Here is a 25455-nt window from a genome sequence, read left to right on the forward strand (position 1 = left end):
CACCGCCTAACCCTGGGTTAACCTCCTCTAAACCCTGGGTTAACCTCATCCTAAAACCTGGGTTAACCTCCTTCCAAAACCTGGGTTAACCTTCCTTCTAAACCCTGGGTTAACCTCATCCTAAAACCTGGGTTAACCTCCTTCCAAAACCTGAGTTAACCACCTTCCAAACCCTGGGTTAACCTCCTTCTAAACCCTGGGCTAACCTGCTTCTAAACCCTGGGTTAACCTCCTTCTAAAACCTGGGTTAACCTCCTTCTAAACCCTGGGTTAACCTCCTTCCAAACCCTGGGTTAACCTGCTTCTAAACCCTGGGTTAACCTCCTTCCAAACCCTGGGTTAACCTCCTTCTAAACCCTGGGCTAACCTTCCTTCTAAAACCTGGGTTAACCTCCTTCCAAACCCTGGGTTAACCTTCCAAACCCTGGGTTAACCTCCTTCTAAACCCTGGGCTAACCTTCCTTCTAAACCCTGGGCTAACCTGCTTCTAAACCCTGGGTTAACCTCCTTCTAAAACCTGGGTTAACCTCCTTCTAAACCCTGGGTTAACCTCCTTCTAAACCCTGGGCTAACCTGCTTCTAAACCCTGGGTTAACCTCCTTCTAAACCCTGGGCTAACCTGCTTCTAAACCCTGGGTTAACCTCCTTCCAAACCCTGGGTTAACCTCCTTCCAAACCCTGGGTTAACCTCCTTCCAAACCCTGGGTTAACCTCCTTCCAAACCCTGGGTTAACCTCCTTCTAAACCCTGGGCTAACCTCCTTCTAAACCCTGGGCTAACCTCCTTCCAAAACCTGGGTTAACCTTCCCAACCCTGGGTGACCCTTCTAAACCCTGGGCTAACCTCCTTCTAAACCCTCGGGTTTACCTCCTTCTAAACCCTGGGCTAACCTCCTTTCAAAACCTGGGTTAACCTCCTTCTAAACCCCGGGTTAGGTTTAACCTGCTTCTAAACCCTGGGTTAGGTTTAACCTGCTTCTAAACCCCGGGTTAGGTTTAACCTGCTTCTAAACCCCGGGTTAACTCCCTTTCCCGGTGATAAAATAAGGTTTAGAAGGGAAGTAGTTTAGTTTAATAAGTTTCACTATGGCTGGGTTTTGTAGCGGTTTTATTAACGTCTTTCGGCAGTTGAAACACTGATTGATTGATTACATGAGACATGATTTATTTCAGGAAATTGTTCTGTATCTTTCAACATTCTTTCTGATGTTCGTTGATGTTTATTTGCTACTGTAACTAGCAGTAAAGAGGAAGAGATGATCAGTTCATCTGTCACACACATTAAAGAGACAAACACATTTACTGACTACGGCTTTTTACCTCTGTTTGAAAACCTGCTCTGGAGCAGAATTAGCACAGTTAACACTGGATTATGATGACAAATGTGTGTGGTGTGAAACAATGAGATGTTAAAATGTTACAATTGAAATGAGTTGTTGTTGTTGTTGTTGTTGTTATAAAGTGTTCTTATGTTGTAATGTTCTCGAAGGTACAGTTGTGCTGCTTGTTCTCAGGGTTCGCTGCAGCAGGAGGAGTTGTTCGTCGCGGTGGAGATGCTGTCAGCGGTTGCTCTGGTCAATCAGGCTGTGGAGGTGAAAGACTTCGGTGCGTTCAGCGCTACGCTAGTCAGTCCTGCCGCTGGACTCGCTGACATCGATGACGGCCTGATTCAGAGGTCTGACCGTTCACTCATGACACTCACTGTATGAGTATTATCTCGAACTCTGATTGGATCTAGATTTTATTTGTCTGCTTTTATTTAAAAGGCCGACAGTTAAGAGAGTAAAACAGTGTTTTGTGTGGTATAATCGCTAACATGTTTGATATGTGAATATATACGGCTCTAAATGATGAACATGTTCTGATAAACCTGTCAATCTCCTGCAGTCCTTCTGTCTCTGATCGTTTCACTCTTTTATCAAGTAAAAGTCTTTTAGTTTAATTGTACAAGCGTCCTCCTTCAGCTCGAGCTTCACGAGTCTTTCTGCTGTCAAATCTGCTCTGATTTTATCAAGGAAACACAAGAATAACTTTGATATTGTTAGTAATATTTCAGCTGGACTGAAGCAGCTTTACTTGATTATCATCATTTATTATAAAATTCATGAGTATCAAATATGATCATCAGGCTTTTGAAGACGGGTTATCTGTTCTTCCCTCAATCATCATTGCATTGCATTGCATTATATGTTTTACATCTACAGATCATAAAACTAAGCATTAAATATAATCTTACTAAGATATATTATTGGCAGATATTGATATGCAGATATTGATCTGCTGTACTGTTATAAAGATCTCACTGATTCACATTACAAGCATCAGCATTTCATATAAATATCAGCATCTGCTTCAGACTCCATGTTTGTGCTCTGAATAAAACTGAGCTCAATATTCTCAGTATGTCAGACTATATGAGTGATAAAAGCCTGATGGATCAAATATAATCCACAAAAAACGCATGCTGGATTTTTTGTTTTAGATTTTGCATGGGATATTTTTTAATGTCAGGCTTTCCAGGGTTAATATCTGGCGTAATAACTGTGTGTGTGTGTTCAGGTATTTCGAGGAGCTGTGTGAGCAGAAGAGGAGGGCAGGTAAAGCTCTTCTCACCTGGAACGACCTGCAGACGGGACTGAACACCGTCAACACTGCCGCTCACGAGGAACATGAACGTCAGTCGATCAGAAATGTTCTGGCTCTGGTTATAATAATTAGTTTGCAGCATTAGTAATGGATGGTCTGGTTGTTGATCTCCACAGAGATTCTCACCATCGGTCTGATCAACCAGGCTCTGAGTCGCAGTGATCCTCAGAAGACGCTCTCGGCGCTGATGCTGCCCTCCGGTGGCCTGGAGGACGTGTTTCAGCCCAACGCCACACGCTACCACGACCTGCTGACCCGAGCCAAACGACACAAGGCAGAGGTGTGGTGATGCGTACATCAGTTACTGCACAATTCCTCCGTAAATGCGTTAAATTGGATTGCACCTGATTCTAATAGGGTTCATAAATGGTTCTCGGGGAGCCATCCTGGTGGCTCGTTCCTAGAACTGTCCGGTATGAAAGCCCCTATTGTGAGTCCTGTTCCTGATGAAACGCTCATGTCCTGTGTGTGCAGGTGACCCGTGACCCTGGAGCTGAGCTCTGGTTGGCTGACATTCAGGAAGGTGTGAGACTGGCCAATCAGGACACTCAGAAAGCCCTGAAGAGTGAGTGGACGCACACAACCACACGATACGCTCGATCCACATGTAACTGCGAGGGTTTCCGGTAGATTGAAGGCAAGACACTGCAGGCAAAAACTTTTTTTTGGTCCATTTTGCTTCCATAACATGTCTTCATTCAGACCATTTAAGCGTTTATTTTATTGCACTTGATATATTTGCGTCTGTAGATCTTTAAAGGCGGTGAGTTTGAGTCATAAATCTCCACTTCAGCAGCTGTACACACCAGACTTTACAGGTTTATTCATATCTATATACTCAAGGTTTGTTCATATATATCATTTGCATGATTAATGCAACATTTTACCCTTAAAACATGGTGAAAATTAATTTATTCTGATCAGTATTTTCTGATTTATGGAGTGATCCAGAATCCACTCTGGAAAAACCTTTAATATGTCAACAAAATCAAATAAGAATTTATCCAATGTTCTATGAATTTATGCAAATGAGTGCATATTTAATTAGATAATGCCTATTTTGCATATTTACAAATATTTCATGAAACTTACTATGCAAAACATGTTTGCAATTCCTAATATAATCAGTAAACTGGGGAAGTATTAGTTAAATTGTTTTGCCATATTCACATGGAGTCTTGCCTTGAGTCTGGAGTCTTGCCTTCTCAATATTAAAGAATAGCAGTTCACACCACAGCTATAACAATAACGATATCGAGAAACAATATAGTTGGGATCACTTTCGGAACGATTTTTTTCCCAGCTGTTGAATGATAAAACACTGACAACCAATCAGAAAACATGCTAATTTAAGGGCTCGTGCATTTAAAAGGGCAGATGACATTGTGGAGAAGTTAATCTGTTTGACAAGTCAAGCCCCTTTTAAAGACGATGGATATGGAAACAGTCGTTCATACCCTCTGAATAAACAGAAGTTTGACCTCAGGTGTCCAGCGCTCGTTTCCACTACACTGTCTTGCTTCCTTTGAAGTTGCAGTAAAACAAACTAGGTGTTTTTATTCCACTATATTGACCACGTCAGCTAAAGTCTCTGTTCGATTATTAGCTCGATTACACTAGCTTCACTCGCACATAGCATGCTGAGGACATCTGCAACAAGAACAGCAAAAACATGTTCAATGACGTTGAACACACTTTGAAACCTTAGAACAAACCGTTATCGTTCGTTGGTGTGGACTCAAATATAGTTATCGTTCTTAGTGTGAACGGGCAATAAGAGTTTATCATTTCTTTCAGTGAAATGTTCCTCACAAGGAATCAAATGTCCCTGTTGTGTGTGTGTGTGTGTGTAGTGTGTCTGGGTCTGGCCGCAGTGAATCAGGCTGTTAAAGAGGGCCGAGCGTCTCAGACGGTGCGAGTGCTTCGCCTGCCAGAGGTGGCGCTGAGGAGCGTCGTGTCCGAATGTGCTGACGGGTACCAGACGGAGCTGAGCGCCCTGCTGAGGGCCAAAACACTGGAGGGTCAGTCACACACACACACACACACACACACACACACACACACACACACACACACACACACACACACACACACACACACACGAGTGTCCAAGGCCTCGATATTCTCACGGCGAAGTTCTTTCTTCTCTTTGGAGTAAAAGGAGTTTGAAATACCTTTGCAGTGAAATACTGTTAACGAACATCCCGACGCCGGCCACATTTAGATGAATATGTAAATATTTCCTCTCAATAACCAAAAAAACCCATAACAAAACTAAGAAAGCATCTGGTCATAGTGATGTGGATGTTTGCGGCAGCTCTGCTATTCAGACACGCTATACAATAGATCGCTTTAAAGCAGCAGCTGTACTATATTCAACATGAAAAACAGTCAGTGTCACTTTCAATTACAGCTTCAGTTTCTACTATAAAGTTTGTGTTCGTTTTTACTCGATTTACACCTCAAAGAAGGTGGAGCCTCAGAGCCACACCCACCCATTACATCATCATCATGGACCAATGAGAGTTCTGAGGTGTTTGTTTGTTCTATTTTGCTTGAAGTATATCAGGGCTAGTGGTCGACCGATATATTGTCATGGCAGATATATCGGCCGATATTTGCTTCTTTTTTTTCAATATCGGTATCGGCTAAGTTTTTCTGTTTGGCCGATATGTTCGAAGCGGGACTTTTATTTTGACGTGTGAGCGCCTGATCACACAACGCTCATTCTTCTCCGTCTTCATGAGTTTACGGCCTCGGTTTAACAGTCATCCAATACGCTATTAGATAGAACTGTTAAACAAAGAAAGTTAACGGTATGTGAAAAAGTACAGCGTTTGCTTCCAGCTGTGAGATCTTCTGAACATTACCTTAGAATGAGGCGTTTCTCTCTACACACACCGCGGGTCCGCTTACATCGACATGTTTCTACGGTGGCCCTGAACGGACAAATGCGTTTCGTCACTGTTGTTCTTCGTGCTAAGAAGCTCGTTAAAGTCAGCAAATAAAACACTGACACAATGATGAACAAGTGATAATAATATTTGCAATAACATCGTTATTATTTCTTCGTTGCTTTGCCTACACTCTGCTGTCTCAGACGACGACATCACTTCCTGCCGGCCAGTAACTTCTGTTGGGTGCAATTCGCAACCTCACCACTAGATGCCGCTAAAAATCCCACACTGCACCTTTAAGTGTGAGTTTGTGTGTTGTGCAGGTGATAACAGAAGTGCGTGGATGAGGACTAAACTGCCGGACCGCAGCTCGTATTTCTTCCACCTGCAGAAGCTGGAGGGCAGCTGGGAAAGACCTCAGGGGTTCGTCCAGAACAGCCTCTTCCTGACGCACGAGGACATACAGGTGAGACACACACACACAAACACACACACACACACACACACACACACACAAAACACCAGTAAAACATACTGAATTAGCAGTAAACAACCAGGGCTGTGTTTCCCGAAAGCATCGTTAGCCAACTGTGGTCGCAGGTTCTGTCTGTATCATCAGTTCAACGAGTCTGTGTTTCCCGAAACCATCGTTCCAACAAACATTAAACATAATCAAGCTGACATTTAGTACAATCTATATCTTTTATTTAGAATACATAGAAATGTTCTGTACATGACTAATATTCTCTGTGATGGCCCTGAGATGGACTTAAATGAGACATCAGACCCTGTATTTATCAAAAGTGTAGGTCTGATTTCTTATGCATCTGAGAAATGTATTCTTAGTTTGTCAAGAGATTTAAAGTGTCGTTTTTGAAGAATGTGTGAACGAGCTCTAGTGTGTAAGAACGAGTCTATGATTGAATCTGGAAATAAAGCAAAATAACTGAGAAAAATGAGAAATAGTCCTCAGATGCCATGTCCATAATTTATAGCGAAACATCTAGCGTTAATTAGATCTCAAACAGATTCATTAACAGTAGTTATTACTCCATAACCTGCGTGACATCATCAACCACCGCGGTTGAACGACCAATTTGCGACAATACGGTTTCGGGAAACAGTCGTGACTATAGTTGATTTCTTCAACGATGATCGTACTATAGTAGTGAAGCAGCGAGTTACACACCCCAGAGCTCACAGTGAGGTGTGTGTGTGTGTGTGTGTGTGTGTGTGTGGCCCCCTGCAGGCGGTGTGCAGTCGCGTGACCTCGGCCCACAGCAGAGATGTGCAGTGGAAGGCCAGTGAGACACTGGTTCAGCAGATGCAGGCGCGCATGCGAGGGTTTCTGCTGCGACAGAAGCTAACCGAGCGGCTGCACTTCCTCAACACACACATCCCTGCCGTCATCACCATACAGGTGAGCCTCACCTGACCCTCGACACACATCCCTGCCGTCATCACCATACAGGTGAGACCCACCTGACCCTCGACACACACATCCCTGCCGTCATCACCATACAGGTGAGCCTCACCTGACCCTCGACACACACATCCCTGCCGTCATCACCATACAGGTGAGCCCCACCTGACCCTCGACACACACATTCCTGCCGTCATCATCATACAGGTGAGCCCCACCTGACCCTCGACACACACATCCCTGCCGTCATCACCATACAGGTGAGCCTCACCTGACCCTCGACACACACATCCCTGCCGTCATCACCATACAGGTGAGACCCACCTGACCCTCGACACACACATCCCTGCCGTCATCACCATACAGGTGAGCCCCACCTGACCCTCGACACACACATCCCTGCCGTCATCACCATACAGGTGAGCCCCACCTGACCCTCGACACACACATCCCTGCCGTCATCACCATACAGGTGAGACCCACCTGACCCTCAACACACACATTCCTGCCGTCATCACCATACAGGTGAGCCCCACCTGACCCTCAACACACACATTCCTGCCGTCATCACCATACAGGTGAGACCCACCTGACCCTCAACACACACATTCCTGCCGTCATCACCATACAGGTGAGCCTCACCTGACCCTCAACACACACATTCCTGCCGTCATCACCATACAGGTGAGCCTCACCTGACCCTCAACACACACATTCCTGCCGTCATCACCATACAGGTGAGACCCACCTGACCCTCAACACACACATTCCTGCCGTCATCACCATACAGGTGAGACCCACCTGACCCTCGACATCTCCACACGCTGTTCATGGGAGAACCATGAAAAGTTTCATAAAAACTATTTATTTATTTATTCATTTCTATGATCTCCCCCCCACACACACACAGTTGTGTGTTGTGTATTTTAATTGTTCTGGCAATTATTATACAGTCTGAATTACTGTGAGATAAAAGATTGAGAACTTAAGAATTGTCTTTTTTACATACTTTAAAAAAGTTTTAAGTAATGTACTTTTATTTTTAATTGGTTAAGTTAGCTCAAATGTGTGAAACTTTAGCTCAAACTTTCCTGGTTTACCATATTTGATGCCAAATTAAATCTAATCTTTAATTTTGGGTGAACAACGCACGATACATAGTGTCTCATTTTTGATACATTGTTGCACCTGTAATAATGATTTATGATACTTTGTGTCATCAGTCTCACTGGAGGAGATACAGACAGCAGAGAGAATACCGGCGCAGACTGCAGTATCTGTACCAGAACTGGAGAGCCGTCCTCAAGGTAAAGTGTGTGTGTGTGAGTGTGTGTGTGTGAGTGTGTGTGTGTGAGTGTGTGTGTGTGTGTGTGTGTGTGTTTGTACTTGTACAACTATCTTTGTGAGGACCAGTTTGAGTTTTAGCCCAGTGTAGGGGTGTAACGATACACCAATGCCACGGTTCGGTTCATATCACGGTTTTGGAGCCACGGTTCGGTTCGGTTCGGTTCTGTTTGCTGTGGGGGCAGGGTTCATGGCAGGGCACCAGCAATAATAACACTAGATTCACTTTTAACTTAATAAAAACAACAACAACAACAACAATAATCTAACTTATTAACTTTAACTTTATTAACTTAACTTTATACAGTGGCTTCACGTTTTCTTTAGAGCAGTTAGCACACCTGAGTTAACTAAAATGAAATAAATGCCTCCACTGACTAGTCAGAAATAAACTGCACACCTGAGTAGGGTTGCCAACTTCAGAAAAGGAAAATGCGGGACAATCGTGATTCTTTATAGGAAAACGAGGGACACTCAAAATATTTGTACTGTATCGCACAATGTACATAATTTCAGTGTCTGCAAACTGTAGTTAAGTATATGTTTAAAAGGTTATCAGACAAACACATTTGTATTGCTTAACCTATTTATGTACAATTTAATTCTAAAAATAATTTTAATGTCATACAAACAAAATGTCACATTACAAACAAACCACCATTCAAAATAACAGCATTTATCTGAAATAGAAAGCTTTTTTAACATTATACATAGGCCTACAGTTCAAAAGTTTGAGGTTAGTAAGATAATTTTTTTTGGGAAAGAAATTAAAGAAAGTAATTGCCTACTTTTATTCAGCAAGGATGCATTAGGCTAATCAAAAGTGACAGTAAATTATAGTGTTACACAAGCTTTCTATTTCAAATAAATCTATTATGATCTTTACATTCTTCAAAGAATCCTGGGGGAAAAAACAAAACAGTTTTAAACATTAATAATAATCAGAAATATTTTGCGAGCATATTATTCCCTCAGGTAGATTTCATGTTTTCTTGCGTGGCTGGATGTTGGACTCATGAACAATAATCACGTTGTTTGCATTCGCCAAAATTGATTCCGGCTTGAAGCGGAAGCGACCAGACGGCAGAGGATTATGTTCGCAAATCAAACAATGATTTGTCTCAAAACGATGATTAAAAAAAGCTGTGATATGTCATCATATTGGATGATGACGGTGTCGGTGATCATTCTCAAGTGTCGTGATCAGCACTGCTGCTGTTGTATCAGTCAGTGGTTGTGACCGGAGGGTCTTCAATCTCAATATGCCGCGGAGTTGCCATCCTGAAGTGCGTATGTAAACTCCCGAGCGTGATCGATCACCCAAATCACGTGACATGCATTTTATTTAGTAAATAATATTTAGTAAAACTACAGCTCTTATTAGTTGTTAAAAGTGTACTCATTAATAACTATTTAATCAAATGTCAAGGAAGAAAAAAATAGTTTTGTGACAAAGTGATGTGAGAGTTGGGCCGGGGCAGCAGGGGGCGGGGCGCGTTCGGTTCGACATGAGAGTATCGCGGTTCGAACCGTGGCTGTTGTATCGCGGTTTTTCGGTTCGGTTCGAATATCGTTACACCCCTAGCCCAGTGGAGTGAGGACAGAGAGTAAAGTGAGGACATGTTTGCCGGTCCTCAGTCTCTGAGAGCCTTTAAAGGCCTGTTTGAGGGTCAAGACTTGGTTTTAGGGATAAGGTTATAATGAGGTCAAGGGTCGGTTTAGGGTCAGGGGTCGGGTTAGGCACTTAGTTGTGATGGGTAAGGTTAGGGTAAGCGGCTAGAGATTGCATTGTGTCAATAAATGTTCTCATAAAGACAGATGTACAAGATGTACAGATGCGTGCGTGTGTGTGTGTGCGTGCGTGCGTGCGTGCGTGCGTGTGTGTGGACTCACGTGTGACTCTCTTCGCTCTCAGATCCAGGCCGCAGTGAAGATGTGGCTCGCCCGCAGGAACTATCTCGCACGGCTCGCTTACTTCAGGAGACATGTGAGGGTCACGCCTGCGTCTGGCATCATGATGATGAGTGTGTGTGTGTGTGTGTGTGTGTGTGTGTGTGTGTGTGTTCATCTGTGTGTTTATTTATCCGTCAGGTTGGAGCTATAATCCGGATCCAGGCGTTCTTCAGAGCCAGCAGAGCCCGCGAGGAGTATCGCCTACTGGGTCAGTCACTGATGATGAACTTCACAATCACTATATTTGATATTACCGTTCAGACGTTTGTGACCAGGGTTTGACATGAACACCCCCCGAATGTGGGTAAACATCATCCGTGGCGAGTAACGCTGTCAAATCACTGGCTAATTTAGTGTGTTACTGATTATGTTTACTCACTTTGCTGGAGAAGTTCAAGTAAGACAAATCTCTGCAGATTTAGTGCAAATACTCGAGAGTCATCATCATATATTAAATGCAGTGTGTTGCGCAGAATCTGCTCATATCTGGCTTACTCGAACACACTCGTCACTGCACAACATATAACAGCGCTTGTTCGTTTGCACTGAAGCAATAGCGAAGATTAAAAATATCTGGTCTGCAGTTCACTCGAGCGCGCCGCCGCTGGCAGTGGTGTGTAAGTTCGCGCACCTGCTGGAGTGTGGAGACGCTGACATCCGTCAGGAGGCGGAGCTGCTGAGGCTCAGGGAGGAGGTGGTGAGGTCCATCCGGGCCAACAGACAGCAGGAGCACGACCTGGACCTCATGGACCTGAAGATCGGCCTGCTGGTCCGGAACCGGGTCACGCTACAGGTCAGACAACCAGCGGAGACACGACGGCTCTGTTCATCTGTCTGTCTGTATTTCTGATTGCCTCTGTCTGTCTGTCTGTCTGTCTGTAGGAGGTGGTGTCTCACTGTAAGAAGCTCACGAAGAAGAATAAGGAGCAGTTGAGTGACATGATGGCTCTGGACAAACACAAGGGCCTGAAAGCTCTCAGTAAAGAGAAGAGAGAAAAACTTGAGGCCTATCAGCACCTGTTCTACCTGCTGCAGGTACACTCTCTCTCTCTCACACACACACACACACACACACACACACACACACACACACACACACACACCCTAACCTGACCCCTAAACCTACCCATCACACAAAACTTTCTGTGCTTTTTTTTTTCTCTCTCTCTCTCTCTCTCTCTCTGTGTGTGTGTGTGTGTGTGTAGACCCAGCCGCTGTATCTGGCTCAGCTGATCTTCCTGATGCCTCAGAATAAAAGCACCAGCTTCATGGAGACGGTGATCTTCACTCTCTTCAACTACGGCTCCGACTGCAGGGAGGCTTTCCTTCTGCTGCAACTCTTCACTGCCGCGCTACGCCACGAGATCAGGTACACACACACACACTCTCTCTCTCACACACACACACACCGCTCATGAGTTAAAGTTCCCCTATAATGCTTTTTTGAATATTAGCTTTCATTAGAGGTGAAACGGATCTCAGGTGATGGTGATCGTACGGATCAGCTCCACACGGTTCGGCTCGCATGTGATTCGCGGATTAACTGCTAAATTTAACCGTCATATAGTGAACGTTTATCATTTGGACACGGTTTGTCTTGCTAATTTACATATTCAAACAATTTCAAACACGGAAGAAGAGGCGAAAATCGGGACTCGCACATTATCTGTGCGCACAGCCCCACACACACACACACACATATATATATATATATATATATGTGTTACCGGCAAAGTGTGAAATCCCGGTATTGTATAGAATGCCTAGGCAATGTATAGAATTCCTGATGTTTTTTGCAAAAAATACATTACCTAATTCTAGGGGTGTTACGAGATCTCGCGAGATTAAAACCCGACGAGATTTCTCGTCGAGGTGAAACTTTGTCTCGTGAGTTGTTGTGATGTCAGAGTGATGGAGCGTGAGGGTGAAATTAGTATTGAAGATGCCCCTGCCACTTTTAAATCATTTGTGTGCCGGGCCAATCACACACACACTCCGCGCACACACACACACTCACTGTCCCTCGCTCGCTCGCTCACTCACTCACTCGCGCGCACACATGCTCACTCGCGCGCGCGCACACACGCACACTCACTGTTGCTCGCACTCTCACTCACTCTCGCACACAATCAACCCGTCGTGGAGGACCGTTAAAATTAAACATGCTAGTCTTTCTGTCGTGATGTCCTGAAGCATCACAGACGCGTTGTCGCCCACTATGACACACTATACGAAATGAAACGATCGAATCTTGCGTCCCGACGCCCGTTGTCCTTTACGAATCTCCACGAAACGGATCGTGCCAAAATCGCGCTAAAATAGTGTAATCTGAACCAGGCAGGTAATAAACATTTGACCTATCGCGCAAAGAACCTATTAAAGCACTAAGACATGGGGACAGTATAGCTAACATTCACATATCACAAGTCATATCGACATCGCAATATTAAACAATGTTATCGCACATCGCAGCTTTTCCTCATATCGTGCAGCCCTAGTTACTGCCCAAAGGTCTCAACTGCTGCCAGAAATCGTCGACATGCTTATATTCTTGAAAAAGAACATTACCATAATCTTAGGCTGTTCTGTGTAGTTAATTTATCTCTTTTTCATGCTTGAAGAAAAAAAATGTTTCTGTTTGAACTTGTAGTTTTGAGAGAGCAGTAGGCCTACTTTGAGTATGGATACACACTTACTGTTTGCATTTAAAGTGTTATTTCAGTTATTTATATTTATTTTATTTATACTGTTTTATTTTTTTTTATGTTCGATTTGTGGAAAGGAGTTCGATTTCTCATGTGAAATCGTACAGGGGAGAAGCCAGACAGTAGAGTTTATAGCAAAACATTTTGCAGTGTTTGCATGTCCTTTACCGCATATAATTCATTAAAATAGAAGTAAAATAACATTCATTACAAGTTGATTTCAAAATGCACCTAAATAGTTTTGCATTTTGTGATTTTCAGTTGAATAAAAGACTATTTTCCATTCATATATTTCATCATTGAGGATTTCTTAAAAATTGTGTAAAAATCTCGTCTTGTCTCGTTCTCGTGAACCCAATCTCGTGCCTCGTCTCGTCTCGTGGAGTAAGCGTCTCGTCACACCCCTACCTAATTCTATACATTACCTAGGCATTCTATAGAATGCTGGATTACACACTTTGCCGGTAACACGTGTGTGTGTATATATATATATATATATATATATATATATATATATATATATATATATATATATATATATATATATATATATATATATATTCTTTTTTTTTTTTTTTTTGATCCGATCCGTGGCTCAAAAACCTTAAATGATCCAAACTGTCAATTTTGTGATCCATTCCACCACTACCTTTCATGTAGTGTGTAATTTAGCTGTGTGTGTCTTACTTCCCGTTCAAACCTACATAAGTTTGTAACAAATTTACATAATGTCCGCCCTATGGTCTTGATTGGCTGAGCAGCGTCTCTAAGCCCCGCCCTCAAACACTAGTTTATCTGAGACTGGAAGAGTTTGGTTTGTGGTGTTCATGTCGAGAAGACGCTGTTTTCCACTTTGATGAGATTGATACGGTAAAACCCAAGCCATCGTTACTGTTCGTATCACTGTGATCAAGAGCTGAGATTCAGATATGATAATGAGTGTTCAGTGTCTGACCAATCAGAGCAGAGCAGCTCTCAGAGGCGGAGCTTAGAGAGCTGAATCTTTTAGAAGAAAACAAAACGACATTAGGAACCTTTAAAAGAGCATAATAGAGGCACTTTAATATACGTGTGCCAGATAAAAATGCAAATAAGCGAACATCACATTAATCATTCCTTTAGTGAATTGATCTGCACTGAAATTTATTTATTTCCATCAGTCATTTATTTAATCAATCAAACATGTTAATTGGTGTGCAGTGTGAAGGTGGACCGTCCGCAAGAAGTGGTCACTGGAAACCCCACCGTCATCAAGATGCTGGTGAGTTTCTACCGTCACGCTCGCGGTCAGAACGCGCTGAAGGACGTCCTGGGTCCGGCGATCAGAGAGGTTCTGCAGGACCGGGCCCTCAACATCCGAACCGACCCTGTGGAGATCTACAAGAGCTGGGTCAACCAGACCGAGAGCCAGACCGGCCAGAAGAGGTCTGTGAGAATGCTATAGGAACACTGTAAAAAATGTTATGTGCTACTTAGAAAAATTATGGTAACAATATTACACATCATATTTTTGAGTAGTTTTTAAAGGTATCAGCAGCATCTAGTGGTGAGGTTGCGAATTGCAATTCCTGTATGAGATAGTTCTTATGAAATCTTATAAATGTTACATTGTTTAAATTAATATATTTTTTGCTAACTGGGATTTTGTATATGTACATTTCTGAAATGCATAACTTAGACAGTTTCCTCTGATAACAGATCACTGTAAATTGTAATGTGGACTTGTAATACATTTTCTGTAAAGCTGCTTTGAAATTGTGTATTGTGAAAAGCGCTATACAAATAAACATGAATTGAATTGAATTATGAGATGAACATCACCTGCTGTGTGTGTCTGTGTGTGTGTTTCAGTTGTTTACCGTATGAGGTGAGCGTCGAGGAGGCCTTGAGTCACTCTGAGGTCCAGCAGAGGTTAAACATCTCCATCACAAACCTGAAGAACCTCACGGAGCGCGTGTTAAACGCCATTACCAGCAACACACACAAACTACCGTAAGTGTGTCATGCCTACACATATACACTACTGGTCTGAAGTTAGAGATGTTTATGAAACAGTGAGTCTCTTCTGCTCACAAAAGCTGTTTATTTGATCAAAAATACAGTAAAAAAATTGTGAAATATTGTTATGATTTACATCAGCTGTTTTCTATGTGAATATATAGTAAAGTGTAATTTATTCCTGTGATCAAAGCTGAATTTTCAGCATCATTACTCCAGTCTTCAGTGTCACATGATCCTTCAGAAATCACTCTAATATGATGATTTACTGCTCAATTATTAGTAATGGTTCTTATTATTATCAATGTTAAAAACAGTTTTTACTGCTTAATATTTTTGTGGTTGTGATTTTAATAACACAGTTTTGTCACTATATTCAGTCCCTCCTATATTTAGAATCAGTGTTTGTGACCGTTAGAATACAATATTACCTGCAAAGAATTAATGAAAAACTGAACACAATCGATTTCAGTAATTATGCACAAAAAAATTACAGGTAATTATATTCTTACTGTTACTAATACTAATTTCATACCGATTATTGATTGACAATAAAAAAAAAAATGTCAAAAAAGTTGCAGGAAATTTTGGGCTGTATAAAAGTTCTGTCAATTCTTGATGGGACTGAATATTAGATGATGATAACATTTTTGTTTTGTTTTTTAAATTAGTTTTTTTTAGGGCTGATTTTATATCTTAAGTGTGTGTGTGTGTGTGTGTGTGTGTGTGTGTGTGTGTGTCTTAAACAGGTACGGTTTGCGCTACACTGCTAAAGTTTTGAGAGACGCCCTGCAGGAGAAGTTTCCTCAGGCCAGTGAGGACGAGCTGTACAAGGTACATTTCTCAAACCTCAGATTATCATATGTATATATAATTCCTAAAAATATAAAGTCTTTATTTTTAGAAATTAATCATTTCTACAAATAAATGCTTTTGATCATAAAATATGTATTATGTGTGTATATACATCTTTTTAATATAAAGGTTTAAGATTTTTAGTAAAGAAAATTAAGTATGCATGTATGTCTAAAAAAAATGATGTGTGTGTGTGTGTGTGTGTGTGATCAGATCGTGGGTAACCTCATCTACTATCGCTACATGAACCCTGCTGTTGTGGCTCCTGACGGGTTTGATGTTGTGGAGTTCGGCGCCGGTTCTGCTCTTCTTCCGGGTCAGCGCCGGACTCTGGGTTCCATTGCTCGCATCCTTCAGCACAGCGCAGCGCTCAAACACTTCAGCGGGGACTCGGCTCACCTGCGCGCGCTCAACCAGTACATCTCTCACACACACACACGCTTCAGGTGAGTGCACGCTCTCAACCAGTACATCACACACACTCACGTGTGCTCAACCAGTACATCACACACACACACACACACACGCTTCAGGTGAGTGCATGCTCTCAACCAGTACATCTCTCTCTCTCTCTCACACACACACACACACACACACGCTCTCAACCAGTACATCACACACACTCACGCGTGCTCTCAACCAGTACATCACACACACACTTGCACTTCTCTGCACACTTCCTTCCTGTCTCATCTCTCGGTTCTCTACACACTTCCTGTCTCAACTCTCGGTTCTCTACACACTTCCTGGCTGCGTTCCAGTCCAAAATTGTCATGCCCTTCACTCGCTAACTTCCCTCCGTCTCGTTCACTCGGATGTACGTCATTGCTTACGTTGCATGAGTGCCTACTACTGGCGGAAACTTTGGTGGGCTGAATTGGAGCGTCCTAAGCCTTTGATCACTTGGAATCAGCTGTGGAGTTGATTTAATATTTAAAAAAAAATTCCCTTTAAGAATTTGTTTAATGCAGCATCCAAATGTATATAGGTGTGTTTGGGTTGTTTTCAATTAAAAAATATATAATTAATATATCATAGAGTTGTTTGTTGTGGTGGTGATTAGACGAGATTTTTGGTGACGTCACAATCGTACTGCATTGTGGGACATATAGGTGCCTGAAGGGTACATATGAAGTAGACTCGCTCCCTCTGTCAAAATCGAGGGAACGAGGGTCTGTCCACACAAACTTCCCTCGTCCACTTCATGAAGTGGAACGCACTTCAAAATGGCGGCGGGGATTCCCCCGAGGGGAAGTGCTTAGTGAAGTTCGCAAGTGCATGTCTAAAAGTGGACTGGAACGCAGCACCTGTCTCATCTCTCGGTTCTCTACACACTTCCTTCCTGTCTCATCTCTCGGTTCTCTGCACACTTCCTGTCTCATCTCTCGGTTCTCTACACACTTCCTTCCTGTCTCATCTCTCGGTTCTCTGCACACTTCCTTCCTGTCTCATCTTTCGGTTCTCTACGCACTTCCTGTCTCATCTCTCGGTTCTCTACGCACTTCCCGTCTCATCTCTCGGTTCTGTACGCACTTCCCGTCTCATCTCTCGGTTCTCTACGCACTTCCCGTCTCATCTCTCGGTTCTCGGTTCTCTACGCACTTCCTGTCTCATCTCTCGGTTCTCTACGCACTTCCCGTCTCATCTCTCGGTTCTCTACGCACTTCCCGTCTCATCTCTCGGTTCTCTACGCACTTCCCGTCTCATCTCTCGGTTCTCTACACACTTCCTTCCTGTCTCATCTCTCAGTTCTCTACGCACTTCCCGTCTCATCTCTCGGGTTCTCTACACACTTCCTGTCTCATCTCTCGGTTCTCTGCACACTTCCTTCGTGTCTCATCTCTCGGTTCTCTGCACACTTCCTTCCTGTCTCATCTCTCGGTTCTCTGCACACTTCCTTCCTGTCTCATCTCTCGGTTCTCTACTCACTTCCCGTCTCATCTCTCGGTTCTCTGCGCACTTCCTTCCTGTCTCATCTCTCGGTTCTCTACGCACTTCCCGTCTCATCTCTCGGTTCTCTACGCACTTCCTGTCTCATCTCTCGGTTCTCTACACACTTCCTGTCTCATCTCTCGGTTCTCCGCACACTTCCTTCCTGTCTCATCTCTCGGTTCTCTACGCACTTCCCGTCTCATCTCTCGGTTCTCTACACACTTCCTGTCTCATCTCTCGGTTCTCTACGCACTTCCTGTCTCATCTCTCGGTTCTCTACGCACTTCCTGTCTCATCTCTCGGTTCTCTACACACTTCCTGTCTCATCTCTCGGTTCTCTGCGCACTTCCTTCCTGTCTCATCTCTCGGTTCTCTACGCACTTCCTGTCTCATCTCTCGGTTCTCTACGCACTTCCTGTCTCATCTCTCGGTTCTCTACGCACTTCCCGTCTCATCTCTCGGTTCTCTGCACACTTCCTTCCCGCCTCATCTCTCGGTTCTCTACACACTTCCTTCCTGTCTCATCTCTCGGTTCTCTACGCACTTCCCGTCTCATCTCTGGTTCTCTGCACACTTCCTTCCTGTCTCATCTCTCGGTTCTCTGCGCACTTCCTTCCTGTCTCATCTCTCGGTTCTGTACGCACTTCCCGTCTCATCTCTCGGTTCTCTACGCACTTCCTGTCTCATCTCTCGGTTCTCTGCGCACTTCCTGTCTCATCTCTCGGTTCTCTACGCACTTCCTGTCTCATCTCTCGGTTCTCTACGCACTTCCTGTCTCATCTCTCGGTTCTCTACGCACTTCCTGTCTCATCTCTCGGTTCTCTACGCACTTCCTGTCTCATCTCTCGGTTCTCTACGCACTTCCTGTCTCATCTCTGGTTCTCTCCTGTAACAGGAAGTTCCTGCGGGCGGTGTGTGACGTGCCTGAGCCAGAGGAACGCTTCAGTATCGATGAATATTCAGAGACGCTGATCCTCAACAGACCCGTGATCTACATCTCCATCAGTGAACTCATCAACACACACAGAGTCAGTGCCAAACATTACATCACAATATGCTCACAATTATGCTTGATAATGATATTTCACAGTATACATGTTATAGAAACCTGATTAAAAAGTATCAAAAAAGGATGATAATTTACATAGTAATAGTCTTGTATTTAAATAGCCATGAACTCCGTAATAAAACAGCTTTATAAATCAATATTACTGTTGACTTGAAAGTCTAATCTGGACATCCTCACTGAAATAATGTATAAATATTAATTATAATTATATCATATAATATTAGTAATTATATAATATATATTTTTATTGCATAATTCATTTGAATTATAAAAAAAACAAACGTGTTACCTAAAATAATCAATTTATTAATGATTTATTTATTTATTACAAACTGAAAATATCATTTAACTCAATTTTAATTTATAAATTTTAAAGATTTAATTATTTCTACTCTAATTTGTTATTGAAATATAAACATTAACAATAAAATGCACCGATTTATTCAAACATACATTCAATAATGAAGTTAGCAGGTTAAGTGAAAAATATAATGAACTTATAATATAGTGCATATATTTCTCTTCTTATGAATGAATGAGGCATTTATATAGTGCTTTCATATGTGCTACTGTACACCCAGAGCGCTTTACAATCATATCAGGGGATCTCTCCTCAACACCACCAGTGTGCAACACACACACACACACACACACACACACCAGCTATAGGTGGAGAGGAGAGAGAGTGATCGAGCCAATTCAATCTATGGGGATTATTAGGAGGCCGTGATTGGCAAGGGCCAATGGAGGGAATTAAAAAAAAAAATCTTAAAATTAACATGAAATAAATCTTTTTCGGTCAAATATATTTGAGTCATTTGTTTGTGAATCAGGTTTTTTTTTTTTTTTTTGTGGTCACATGACCATGTTTAATTCTGTGCAGTCAGTCATCCTGGAAATAAATTATGCAATTTTATAAATTCCACTGTTGTGATTGTGCACACAGTCTGCTGGTGCTCTCTCCTCATGAAGCTGGTGTGTGTGTGTGTGTGTGTGTGTGTGTCTCTCTCAGCTGCTGTTGGAGCATCAGGACTGTCTGTGTCCCGATCCCTCAGACCCTCTTCAGCAGCTTCTGCAGGATCTGGGATCAGTGCCGTCGCTGCAGGATCTCATCGGTAAGTCATACAGATCCAAAGCCCAGTGAGCTCCCTACCTAGATAGGGTCCTGAGGGCCCTTCAGTCTGATCTGTGTGTGTGTGTGTGTGTGTGTGTGTGTGCAGGTGAGGGGCAGCTCAACCCCACAGATCTAAATGTGGAGCAGCCTTTGGCCAAGATGGAGGTTTCTCTGACGCTCACCAGCAAGTTTGACGTGTTCACGAGCTCTGATGACCGGCCTGATGCGCGGGGGATTCTGCTGAGGTGGGCGGAGTCTGTCGGATGATGAGTGTGTCTGATGATGATGATGATGATGATGATGATGAGGTCATTTCCTGTCTGGTTGTTCTTCAGCACTAAGCAGCTGATCATTGATGTGATCAGAACGCAGCCCGGTGACACACTCAGTGAGGTGCTTCAAGTCTCGCCTCCAGAGATCAGGTACATGACTCTACACATACACACACACACACACACACACACACACACACACACACATACATACACACACACACACATACATACACACACAGCCATCGCAGTGACTGAAACTGGTTACACCATTCAGAGGAATGAGGAAATCTTCCAATTAAAAACTGTATGTATGTACATTTTGAATAATTTCAACAAAAAAATACATAATGTATATGTGTGTGTATGATTGTATTTATTTTTTGAAATGGGTCAATTTTATATATCAAATGTAATAAATTAAATAATTTTAAAAGTTTAATTATGTACACATATTTTTACAGGCAATTGTATTCTTGTAAAAGATTTCCTCCAATATCTCTCTCTCTCTCTCTCTCTCTCTCTCTCTCTCTCTCTCTCTCACTCTCTCCAATTCTCTCTCTCTCTCTCTCTCTCTCTCTCTCTCTCTCTCTCTCTCTCACTCTCTCCAATTCTCTCTCTCTCTCTCTCTCTCTCTCTCTCTCTCTCCAATTCTCTCTCTCTCTCTCTCTCTCTCTCTCACTCTCTCCAATTCTCTCTCTCTCTCTCTCTCTCTCTCTCTCTCTCTAACTCACTCTCTCCAATTCATTCTCACTCTCACTCTCTCTCTCTCACTCTCTCTAACTCACTCTCTCCAATTCATTCTCACTCTCTCTCTCTCTCTCTCTCTCTCTCTCTCTCTCTCTCTCTAACTCACTCTCTCCAATTCATTCTCTCTCTCTCTCTCTCTCTCTCTCTCTCTCTCTCTCTCTCTCTCTCTCTCTCTCTCTCTCTCTCTCTCTCTCTCTCTCTCTCTCTCTCTCTCTCTCTCTCTCTCCTCTCTCTCTCTCTCTCTCTCTCTCTCTCTCTCTCTCTCTCTCTCTCTCTCTCTCTCTCAATTCAATAAAGCTTTATTGCATGACAAAAATACATTTGTATTGCCAAAGCATCAAAACAGCATAGAAAATGATTTTGAACATTCAGTACAGAAAATAATAATAATAATTAAATAAAATAAAATAAGAAATAAAAATAAGAAAAAATAGAACAGTTTATGAACATTAAAAAAAATAAAAAAATAAAAATTCTGTGAACAATTTAGAATTCGGTGTGTAAGTGTTTGTGTGTTTGTTTTGTGTACGAGCGTGTGTGTGTGTGTGTGTGTGTGTGTGTGAGCGCATCACTGATTGGTCGTCAACTCTCTCTTTTTGTGACAGGCATCAGTGTATCTTGCCGCTAGGATACAATCTCTTTTTTCACCTAATAGATGTTGAATTTGTGTTTTGTTGTTCAATTTTAGGAAGTTAGGGCAAAGTATTTCAAATTGTGTGTAGAAAGTCCCTGTAATGTCCTCATAGTTGTGACAGCTGGAGAGAAAGTGTTGCTCTGTCTCCACCTGTCTCTCTCTCTCTCTAACTCTCTCTCTCTCTCCAAGAGAGTGAGAGAGGGAGAGAGATCTTTGTATAAACCGTGTGTGTGTGTGTGTGTGTGTGTGTGTTCAGGAGGTGCAGCACGGCTGGATGATGCACCAGCGCGCTCAGAGAGACATCAGAACCCCAGAGAAGATGAAGAGGAACCAGTCGCTGGTGTCCGACGGCAGCCTGACTCTGGAGGAGAAGAAGAGGAAGATCCTGAGGAACCTGAGGAGACTGGAGGCCATCGGGACCCTGCGCCCCCCCGACACACACACACACATGCTGCAGCTCATCGCCAAGGTGAGTGTGTGTGTGTGTGTGTGCTGACCAAGCGTGCCGCACAAGTCCTGAAAGCAGGGTTCCCACGGGTTCTTGAAAGTGCTTGAATTTATTTTGTGCGAGAAATTTTCTGGGATAAAAATCTGTATTCTTCCCTCCGGTCCGCTAATGTGTTCACCAACACTTCAGGCCTGTGCGCACTAGCTCGCTTGATTTACGCTAGTTACGCGCTGCGTTAAGTGTTTCCCGCGTGAGGTACTTTGTGTTGTACGTTGCTATGACGTTCACGCGCACGAAACTACTACGATGGAACCTCAACATTTCACACACACACACACACACATGAAATCTGTAACAATGTTTCTTACAAGGAGACACGATGTAACCTTGCGCTCACCTGAAGTGTGTCCCACATGAAGTCCTGGAATTTGAGGGTATTGGACCTGGAAGTTCTTGAAAGGACCTTGAATGTGAAGTTAACTGAGGTGTGGGAACCCTGTGAAAGTGAAGCCATAAGCCCCGCCCTCTCCATGAAGACTAATGGGACGCGATTACACTTCAAATACTTTTTTCCCAAAGATGTTTTGTCATTTTATGTAGTTTTTATCACTCTGATGTAAGTTTAAGTGTTCGTTTTTTTAAATAAGTTTTTGTTAGTTATTTGATGCTATAAAACAGGAATGTGACGTCATGATTGACAGCTGTGATTGACAGCTTCTCTGAGTAAAGTATCACTGAGGCACAAATGGACTTTTGGGGGATTTTTGAGAGGAGATTGGAGCTTTAACTTTAATTTCTACATTTCCATAACTGTTGTACTGCAGTAAACTCTTCTAATGGTTTCTGCAGGTGTGTGTGTGTGTGTGTGTGAGGGGCGGGACCTTGATATCGCCATCAAGATGTCAGTGCCATATTAGGACTTTGGCGGTCCATCTTGAGTGTCGTCCATCTTTTTCTACAGTCTCTGGTGCTGACTCTGTGTGTGTGTGTGTGTGTGTGTGTGTGTGTGTGTGTGTGTGTGTGTGTGTGTGTGTGTGTGTGTGTGTAGGACATCCGTCACCAGCGTGTGTATCGTCAGAGGCGTCAGGCGGAGCTGGTGAAACTCAGACAGACTCTGCACAGTCTTCAGTGCAAGAGCTCCTTCCACTCGGAGCAGGTCGACTACTACAGCCAGTACATCAACACCTGTCTACACAACCTCACCGCCAGGTACACACTCACACACACTCACTCACTCACACAGACTCACTCACTCACACAGACTCACTCACTCACACTCTCTATCACTCACTCACTCACTCACTCACTCACTCTCTCTATCACTCACTCACTCACTCACTCACTCACTCTCTCACTCACACTTTCTCACTCACACTCTCTCACTCACACTCTCACTCACTCTCTCTCTCACTCTCACTCACTCTCTCTCTCTCTCTCTCTCTCTCTCTCACTCACTCACACTCTCTCACTCACACTCTCACTCACTCACTCTCTCTTACACTCTCTCTCACTCACACTCTCTCTCTCTCTCTCTCTCTCTCACTCACTCACTCACTCACACTCTCACTCACTCTCTCTCTCTCTCTCTCTCTCACTCACACTCTCTCTCACTCACTCACTCACTCTCTCTCTCTCTCTCTCTCTCTCTCACTCACACTCTCTCTCACTCACTCACTCACTCTCTCTCTCTCTCTCTCTCTCTCTCAGTAAAATCAACGGGAAGAAAGCGTGTGATAATAAAGGGAAGAAGAAGCAGTCGACACTCACTTACACAGCGGCTCGTCTGCATGAGAAAGGAGTTCTGCTGGAGATCGAAGACCTTCCTGTCACACAGTACGACACACTCACTCACTCACTCACTCACTCACTCACTCACTTACACACACACACACTCATGTACACACACACACACTCACTCACTCACTCAATCACTCTCACACACACACACACACACTCATGTACAAACACTCATATATAAACACTCACACTCACAGCATTATCAAACAGATCCACTGCTGCATGTCGATACACTGCTCCAGTCGCCATCAAACACTCTGACCTCATCGATGATTAAAGTAAGCAAATGAGTTGAATGAGTGTGTGTGCGTATGTGTGTGTGTGTGTGTGTGCAGGTTCAAGAACGTGATCTTTGACATCGTTCCCGCTGAGGAGGACGGGGCGTTCCTGGTGAAGGCTCGTTTCATGGGTGTGGACATGGAGAGATTCCCTCTCAAGTATCAGGTGACGTGTGTGTGTGTGTGTGTGTGTCAGTGAGTGAGTGTATGTGTGTGTGTGCGCTGATGTGCATCTCACAGATGCTTAATAGTGTTTGAGGATGAAACATGAGAAATAATCTGTGTGTGTGTGTGTGTGCAGGATCTGCTGCAGCTTCAGTATGAGCAAGTTTCCGTGATGAAGATGTTCGATAAAGCCAAAGTCAACGTCAATCTGCTCATCTTCCTTCTCAACAAGAAATTCTTCAAAAAGTGAAGTGTTGCGTCGCACGTTCAGTCCTGTGACGCGCACGAGTGCTTTTACTTGCTCTAACGTTAATCTTGCTATAATGTTACAGAAACACGACTCGTTCCCAGAGCTAAAACGACTCTGATATAATCAAGACACTCTCGTACACTACTTATATATTCATGTATTAATCACTGGCAAACAAAAGGAACCTTTACTTTATTAGAATCACAGAAGTATATTTCAGTTCATTCACACACATTAAATCGATTCATGTCTGTGTGTGTGTGTGTGTGTGTGTGTGTGTGTGTGTGTGTGTGTGTGAAGACTAGTACACTAGTTATCCAGCTGCTCTTTTAAACGCTGTTTTAGTGAAAGCATCTCAAACTAATAATTCTGTGTAAATATTTGCTGTCATTCTCTGTTTTTCTCTTCGGAAATATCTTTGTATTCCTTTTCTCTTCTTCACATCTGTTTTTATGTCATTTATAACACTTGTGCTTTTCATGCTGTTTTTATTCACAATTAAAGACTTTACATGAATAGAAGTGTCCGTCTCATTGTGCACATTAAGCTCATGGTGTAATATTTAATATTTCATACACTGGCTGCTCTTTAAAAAGCTCTTTGGTCTGATTCACATGTTTGTTTCCCTGAAATATTTATTTAAAAAGCCTACAAAAATATTGTGACTTGAATATTGAACAACTTCAAAGCTTTCATATTTCTCTGAAGCGGGTCTTTCTGCGAGTCGCTGGTTTGTCTTTAATTCTGTTAGTTTCAGGAGGATCTAAGATTTCTGTTTTTCTGACTATATCTGAGTCGTGTCTCATCAGAGTTATAGTTTACTAAAACCAAAACTATAGAAAACATTTTTATTACTTGAAATTAAATAAACGTCAACTGAAATAAAATATGCGAAAACTTAAACATTTTATTTCAGCTAGCTGCTT

General features: G+C 42.9%; 1 protein-coding gene across 1 annotated transcript in view; it reads left to right on the forward strand.

Annotated features, from left to right (window-relative positions):
* Nucleotides 1-25055, forward strand: part of iqgap3 (IQ motif containing GTPase activating protein 3) — a 33175-nt gene extending 8120 nt beyond the window's left edge. The window contains 27 exon segments of the mRNA XM_084089626.1: nt 1514-1674; nt 2559-2674; nt 2762-2925; nt 3120-3210; nt 4499-4666; nt 5866-6008; nt 6792-6962; nt 8189-8272; nt 10225-10296; nt 10401-10470; nt 10847-11055; nt 11145-11297; nt 11468-11631; nt 14168-14392; nt 14819-14959; nt 15715-15799; nt 16034-16266; nt 18648-18780; nt 19834-19936; nt 20042-20180; nt 20271-20338; nt 20341-20357; nt 21848-22060; nt 23088-23248; nt 23747-23872; nt 24172-24280; nt 24416-25055. Of these exon segments, the coding sequence (XP_083945752.1) occupies nt 1514-1674; nt 2559-2674; nt 2762-2925; nt 3120-3210; nt 4499-4666; nt 5866-6008; nt 6792-6962; nt 8189-8272; nt 10225-10296; nt 10401-10470; nt 10847-11055; nt 11145-11297; nt 11468-11631; nt 14168-14392; nt 14819-14959; nt 15715-15799; nt 16034-16266; nt 18648-18780; nt 19834-19936; nt 20042-20180; nt 20271-20338; nt 20341-20357; nt 21848-22060; nt 23088-23248; nt 23747-23872; nt 24172-24280; nt 24416-24529 (3633 nt within the window). The 3' untranslated portion in view covers nt 24530-25055.
* The last annotated feature ends 400 nt before the right edge of the window (nt 25056-25455 follow it).

This window comes from Abramis brama (genome assembly GCF_963993115.1).
Source record: "Abramis brama genome assembly, chromosome: 17".
NCBI lineage: Eukaryota > Metazoa > Chordata > Actinopteri > Cypriniformes > Leuciscidae > Abramis > Abramis brama.